This window comes from Penaeus vannamei, chromosome 37, assembly GCF_042767895.1.
Source record: "Penaeus vannamei isolate JL-2024 chromosome 37, ASM4276789v1, whole genome shotgun sequence".
NCBI lineage: Eukaryota > Metazoa > Arthropoda > Malacostraca > Decapoda > Penaeidae > Penaeus > Penaeus vannamei.
The window spans coordinates 3,590,278-3,597,777 of NC_091585.1; the positions used below are offsets into that span (position 1 = coordinate 3,590,278).

A 7,500-nucleotide genomic window follows, 5' to 3' on the forward strand; every position below is an offset into this window, starting at 1 on the left:
TGTGTGTGTGTGTGTGTGTATGTATATATCTACATATATACATATGTATATATGTCCATATGGTAGAGGTTGAAGACCGCGACGCGCGTAGAGAGGAAAATGGACACCGCTATCTTATAGAGCGGGAAAAATAGAAGGAGGTAGCGTATAGTTTAAGATGCGCCGGCCTTATAGTCACCGCTAAATGACGAAAATATAACGCGCGGCCGCCTTTCAAATTCAAAGTCGATGAGCTTGTTTTCCTTGCTAGGAAAAACACGACACTGCGTTCGCGAACTAGTCCGTGTATCATTACGTGCTTGTCAAAACGATATTTGGCTAATTATCTGTGTCTGCTGGTACGCATTTATATGTCTTTTAGTAATGTTATTATACTTCATTTGCATATTTTTATATTTATCTATACCCTCAAATCGAATCCTGCGCATCGAGTGTTTCGCACTTTCTTGCGCCAGCCACAGGTTGACAGCTCACCATACCGCTCATTTCGAGATTGAAAGCCGGTGAGAAATGTTGCGTTTCCAGTGTTGTGTTGATTCTGGATTCTTTTTAAGACCTTTGCAGTGGCATCGAAGAATAATTAGACTTCAATAACCATCCCAGTTTTATATCTGAGCCCATCAAGAGCTCCAAAGGACGAAAAAAGTGATTAAAATCGAAGCAAGACCAACAGTACAAAGAAAAGAAAGTTTCACGTTTCCGGATATAAAGGTATTTGGTTTATTATTTTACGGTGTGAATGCAGCTCTGTCTTGCCATACATACCGTGGTGGAGAGAATGCGTCCTGGGGGGGCAGTGCTCAAAGGGTACGCCTAGTCACGGCAATTTTTTTTATATATTAGGTTATTTTATTGGTCAATACGTTTTGGGGGGTTGGAACGTGTGAATTCCCGTAGAGTTTTACAGAAATGTGGGTTGGGTTCCCGTAGAGCTTTTGATTTATTTCGCGCCAGTCCGTAAACTTTCAGAGATGGCGGTTACATCCGTAGAATTTAATTGGCCGATTTTAAGCGCTTTTTGTGCTAGTTTTACGCATTTTTGATCGTTATTCTTCTTATTTAAGCTTGTTTTACCCCATAATTTCCCTGATATACTTCATGCCCTCCCCTGCTAACGGGACTATCAAATCAAGATCGTCGATGGAGAAATGGTACTCGATCTCCTGAACGATTCATTCGCTAAGAAACAACGCCGAAAATCGATGAAATCATAGGATTTCATGCAGAAAAACATCATTTTTTTCGACTTAGTCTCTGCGAGGGTGTGTCGCGGTCTTCAACAATTACCTGGATAGATATTGTATATACTTAATAAACTGTATATTGCTTAAATGTGTATATTGTTGAATTAGATAATTGATGGGTTTGTAGTTCATAATAGTATTATTCCTTCATATCCTTCTTCACTTGATCCAAAGACCGATAATCTTACTAAGCCTTCTCTTTCTTTCTTTCTTTCTTTTTAACAGCGATCTTTTAGTCCAGATGGCTGTTGGGGAGCCCTGTTAGCAGACCATTTTCAAAGGTGGGTTTAGTGCATGTTATGAAAAAAATAGTTTTTACTTAACCTCACGCTGCTGGGGATGGCACGTGCGTACATGTCATGCCCACAGAGTGTTTGATCTAGTAATTGTTTTTACACATGGCTCCACTAAGTCACAAATGAGCCAATTAGGAGAATTTCCTGTCTCACATGTTTACTCTTTTCCTTGATTTTCAAAAATATTTTCTGGTATCTAATGTTACTGTTAGGAATGTCAATAACATTATAGTAATTATGATGTCTATAATGGAGATAAAAATATCAGTATTGATAGCATCTGTAACAAAAGCCGATTTCCCACAAACTCAAGGAAATGAACTCATTTTCCATAGAGCATTGGGTTATTTATAGCTCAGTTATTTTTGTTTTGTTTTGTATATATAATTATTCGTTTTACTTTCAGCATGTATATTTTGTTTCATTATGGCTGTACATTTTTCAACATTTTCATTGATGTTGCAGCATTTTGATAAAAGATTTTTTACTGAGATAATGAATGTATATCCCTTTATCCATTATTCTGATTATTTTGTTTTTACCTGTTTATTTTTATTGTTATTACTTGGCATCTGCAAAATGTATGATATACACATATATATATAAGGTATTACTGGTATTTTGAATTTTAAAGTATATAGGAGTATGATTTTTTCATTCATTCATTGAAGCAATAGTAGTAACTGTGATCATGTTAACCTAAGTTTTACATTCTTATGCATGGATCTATTATAGTATAAATTTAAAGTTTAAATGATGATGACTTGATGACTCTGGAATGACAGTAATTTGCTGAATTGGTTATTAAAGTTAAATGCTCTCTCTCTCTCTCCCCCCCCCCCTCTCTCTCTCTCTTTCTCTTTCTCTTTCCACTACAATCTCACAATATTCCTCCTTTGTCTTTACTTTCTATTCTTCTCTTCCTTCCTTATTTCTTCCTGTGTCTTTCCTCCTCCCTTTACATCTTTTCTGCCCTCCTCTCCTCTTTCCTTCTTCTTCACACTTTTTTCTCTCCCTTTTCCAGCTTCATCACATGCTCTCTCAGTCCTTAAATATCTCTCATTCCTTCCAAAACCCAGACGTGCAGATGTAGTAGTCCGCGGCTTCTCGGGCTACAACACTCGCAACTGCTTGGCTCTCCTCCCCTATGTGGCCACAGATCTGAAGGACGTTGTTGGTGCCACAGTGTTCCTCGGTGCCAATGATGCCAGCGCAGAAAACACCCAGCAGGCTGTTCCTCTCGAAGAATACTCGGACAACATGAAGGCCATTGTCAGGCACTTCCAGGTTAGCGGTGGTTTAGAGTGCATTTTTTAATATTTAGTTGAAGGTAGTTTTTTAAAGATTTTTAGTAACCCATTGCTCAATTATTAGTATGATGTGTATTTTCTTTTTATTACCACTTGTAATATTTTGATATTGTTTGAGTTACTATGTTTTATTTTATTAATATTATTATTTTTTTTATTATTATTGTTTTTGGTTATCTGTATCATCATCATTATTGTATCATCATTCTTTATTATTGTCATTCTGCTCATTATTGCATCTAGTCTTTGCAGAATTGACACAGTGCCCCATTTCATTATTGATTATTAATTCCCTCATATTATAAAACAAAAAAACTGTCCAAAATACGGAATTAAAACATCTCCCAATTTTGCCCTCATTTCGTTAAGGGGGAGGGTGAGATTCTATAAAAAACAGTGAGAGTGATGAAGTTTTACCGTTAGTGTCCAAATGGGGAGTGGATTTGATTTGCATTATACAGGAGAAGTCGAAAAATATTACATGTACTTGCTTTAATTGTTAGAAGAGTGGCAAATAGTTTTTTTTTCAAATTTAGTTTTAGCATTCTTTTCAAAAGGTCCTCTTCCTCCATATAGGCTAATAAAAGAAATAATAGAAATGATTCTCTGGTCTCAAGATATGGGCAGTTTCAGTGCTAAATGGTTGGTAGCTTTAGGTCTTCTTATTCTTCTCACAAGCTCTCATATTTGCACGCATAATTTCTTAGAGGTATAGGTGTTCAAAAGAAGTCGTATTTCAGTGGCAATAACCTCACCCAAATCTTTTCTCTCTGTATCATTCTTGCTCTTTCTTTTTGTCTTTCTTTCTTTCTTTTTTCTTTTATTATTAATTTTTCTTTCTTTCTTTCTTTCATCCTTTCTTTTTCTTTCTTCCTTTATTTTATTTTATTTTATTTTATTTTATTTTATTTTATTTTATTTTATTTTATTTTATTTTATTTTATTTTATTTTATTTTATTTTATTTTCTATTATTTTCTCTTCTCTTCTCTTCTCTTCTCTTCTCTTCTCTTCTCTTCTTTTCTCTTCTCTTCTCTTCTCTTCTCTTCTCTTCTCTTCTCTTCTCTTCTCTTCTCTTCTCTTCTCTTCTCTTCTCTTCTCTTCTCTTCTCTTCTCTTCTCTTCTCTTCCCTTCTCTTCTCTTCTCTTCTCTCCTCTTCTCTTCTATTCTCTTATCTTCTCTTCTCTTTCTCTTCTCTTCTTTTCTCTTCTCTTCTCTTCTCTTCTCTTCTCTTCTCTTCTCTTCTCTTCTCTTCTCTTCTCTTCTCTTCTCTTCTCTTCTCTTCTCTTCTCTTCTCTTCTCTTCTCTCTCCCTTCCCTTCCCTTCCCTGCTGCTGCACTCCCTCCTTTTCTCCATCTCCCTACCCTTTCTACTCCCTTTCTCTTCCATCTTCCCTCCACTTCTTTCTGACAATCTTCCTCCTTTGTCTTTACCTTATCTTCCACACTCTTTCCTTAATACATCCTCCCTATTTTCCTGTAACTCCCACAGAATGCCGGAGTGAAACCCATTGTGATAACTCCCCCGGCACTGGATGGGGAAGGGTGGAATAATTATTGCAAGGAGACAGGCCGCTGCTACGCCAAAGATGAGGCACTCACATCTAAATACGCAGAGGCTTGTTCAGGTGTAGCCTCGGAAATGGGGGTTCCTTGCGTTGATCTCCACACTGCTATGATTAACCAGGTACGGGGTTATAGAGTGAAAATAAAAAATGGGATATTTGTTATGTTTGTGGATTTGGTGTACTATGTATTTAATGAGTTTTTGTGAGTTTCATTAAAGCTATTAATCTTGTTGTAGGTATGATGTTGGCTAATTGTAATCAGTATTACGTAATGATTATTTAATGACCACAGATAAATAACAAGTGTCTTCATATCATACAACTAGGAATTGGTAGGAATGTTGGAGTGAAAATGCTTTGTTATCATAGTCTCCCTCTCCTCAGGCTGACTGGAAGAACCTCCTGTGCGATGGACTACACCTCTCGCAAAGGGGCTCGGAGCTCCTGGCCTCGCTCCTTGCCCCGACTGTAGAGAAACATCTGTCCTCAAGACTCTCAAAAGACCACATCCTACCCCTCTGGAATGAAATCGAAGCTGACAACTCTGTGGGGGCGTTCAAGGATTGGTGTGAGAAGAATGTGTGAATTTTTCTGGGGTGTGTGGAGTATTCAGCATATTCAGGAATGTGATTTCTTGGGCTTCCAGTTTTTCACCTAAACTTCCAGGGTTTTATAGTTTGGGGATTGTAATTTAGATGTCTAGCTTGGGAAATAAACAAACAGATATCCTAAGTATATTGGCTAACAAGATGCACGAGGAAGTACAAATATGGAACATCACAAAGGTCATCCTAAAATATACATATGATACACGCAAATACAAAAATAATGGTCATGTCAACTGTCTCAAGGGAATAAAGACTGCATAAATTTTTTGCCTCGTTATGGTTAGAAGTGCTTCTGTTGGCTCGTTTTTTTATATCACTTGACGGAAAAAAAATAATTGTACGGGGCAGCTTTTTGGGGACACAAAAGGAAATTATGTTTTCCTTGCATATATGCCATTTATATGTACGCATTCATGAATTCGGCCATATATGCATGGTTGCATGAATGTATATGCCATTCCTTTAGTTTCTTTTTGCATTTATGTTTCCAGTTTCGTAAAATATTGCACATGTAATTATCCATGTTATTATCCTTGTAGTAAAGTTCATAAAGAATATACAAGAAAGTTGATTTTAACTTTTATTCATTCATACATTGTGACCTCCAAGCATATTCTCTTTAATTTGAGAAAGGAAAGAGAAATTAGAAAACACATACCAAAGAAAGAAAATTTCATGTTTTGTTATATGTTTTCCCATTTATCTCTTTATTTTATTTATATTCTTTCTTTCAAAGAAAAAAAATATATATATACATATATATACATGCACACACACACACACACACACATACACACACACACACACATACACACACACACACACACACACACACACACACACACACACACACACATACACACACACACACACACACACACACACACACACACACACACACACACACACACACACACACACACACACACACACACACACACACATTTACATATTTACATATTTACATATTTACATATATATATATATATATATATATATATATATATATATATATATATATATATATGATATATGATTATGATTATGATTATGATTATGATTGATTATGATTATGATTATTATGATTATGATTATGATTATGATTATGATTATGATATATGATATATATGTGTGTGTGTGTGTGTGTGTATATAATGTTTAATATATATATATATATATATATATATATATATATATATATATATATATATATATATATATATATATATATATATATATATATATATAAATTAAGACTAAGTAGTACAAGGCATAGTATTTCCCACACCCATAATGCAGATGGCCTAAATACACCTCCAGGTAATTCCATGTGAAATCAACCACTGACAAACCCTCTACATCACACATTTTGTTCAAATTTAGTTCATATATTTTCTTTGATGTGGAAGACCCAAATTTTAAATTTCAAGTCAATCAGGGTTTTGGGGACAAAATTACGGGGTTTTGAAAATTATAGTATTTTGGGGTTTCATACAGCCCCCCCAGATGGAAAAATAATAGTATTTTCTTTTATATAAAAAAAAGAAGGCCAGTGAGAGCTCACTTTGAATCTCTCTTTGAAATATAACCAAAATTGCATTTGGAGCAGTGCTACGGAAGGTATGCTATAAAATGTACTTGTAAAATAAACTTTGTCTTCTGTTTGGCCCTGAGAATTAGTACCTCTCCCCTTCGGCCTGATTCTTTTGCTAATCAGTTGTTTAATCGTCAAACTCTTCAGGGTAAAGAAATCAGAGTGGGACCTCAAAGGGTACTGAAGCTATGAATCTTTTTATTACAGCAAGTATGCAACAATCAAATACATTACAATCATGGTATGGTATTAGTATAACACCTTAACTACATATACTAATACCATTAAAAAGATTCATAGCTTCAAAACCCATTGAGGTCCCACTCTGATTTTCTTACCCTGAAGAGTTTGATGATTAAACATCTTACTAAGTGGCATTCATCCTGCTTATCAGGGTATGTAAACTAAGGGTACAGGGTGTGCATGCAATAGCTGTCAAACCACATCATTAACTGGGCATGCAGTGACGTTGGATAATGTTGGAGGCGAGGATTTATTCATGATAGCTTCACCCTAGAGTGAGAGGGACACTAAAACGAGACAAACTTTGCCGAAAAGCGACTGCAAAGCGCCTTTAAGACATGTACATTCTTGAAATGTTTAATCGCCACCTCACTGGATGCTACGGCTTATCGTATCTATTCCCTTTGTTGGGTTAGCACGCCCTCACGTAACGGACGCCAGCTTGGCCTTTTTTTTTTTCTTATCGGTCATCCTGCTTGCTAGAAATATACGATAACGAGTTTAAAAAGTAGTCAAAAAAAAAAAAAAAAATGAAGAGGGTATTTGGCAAAATTCCATGGATAGGGAAAGTGAGAATCAGGCTAAGTATTGAAGCACCGCACTTGCTTGCCAAAAGAGTTGATGCTTATCAGCTTGATA

The 7,500-nt window shown here is 35.8% G+C and overlaps 1 protein-coding gene across 1 annotated transcript in view; it reads left to right on the plus strand.

Annotated features, from left to right (window-relative positions):
- Nucleotides 1–5,595, plus strand: part of LOC113802019 (isoamyl acetate-hydrolyzing esterase 1 homolog) — a 6,285-nt gene extending 690 nt beyond the window's left edge. Inside the window, exons 2-5 of the mRNA XM_027352493.2 lie at nucleotides 1,470–1,525; nucleotides 2,620–2,827; nucleotides 4,341–4,535; nucleotides 4,801–5,595. Coding sequence (XP_027208294.1) covers nucleotides 1,470–1,525; nucleotides 2,620–2,827; nucleotides 4,341–4,535; nucleotides 4,801–5,001 — 660 coding nt within the window. The 3' untranslated portion in view covers nucleotides 5,002–5,595. The remainder of the gene's footprint in view (nucleotides 1–1,469; nucleotides 1,526–2,619; nucleotides 2,828–4,340; nucleotides 4,536–4,800) is intronic.
- The last annotated feature ends 1,905 nt before the right edge of the window (nucleotides 5,596–7,500 follow it).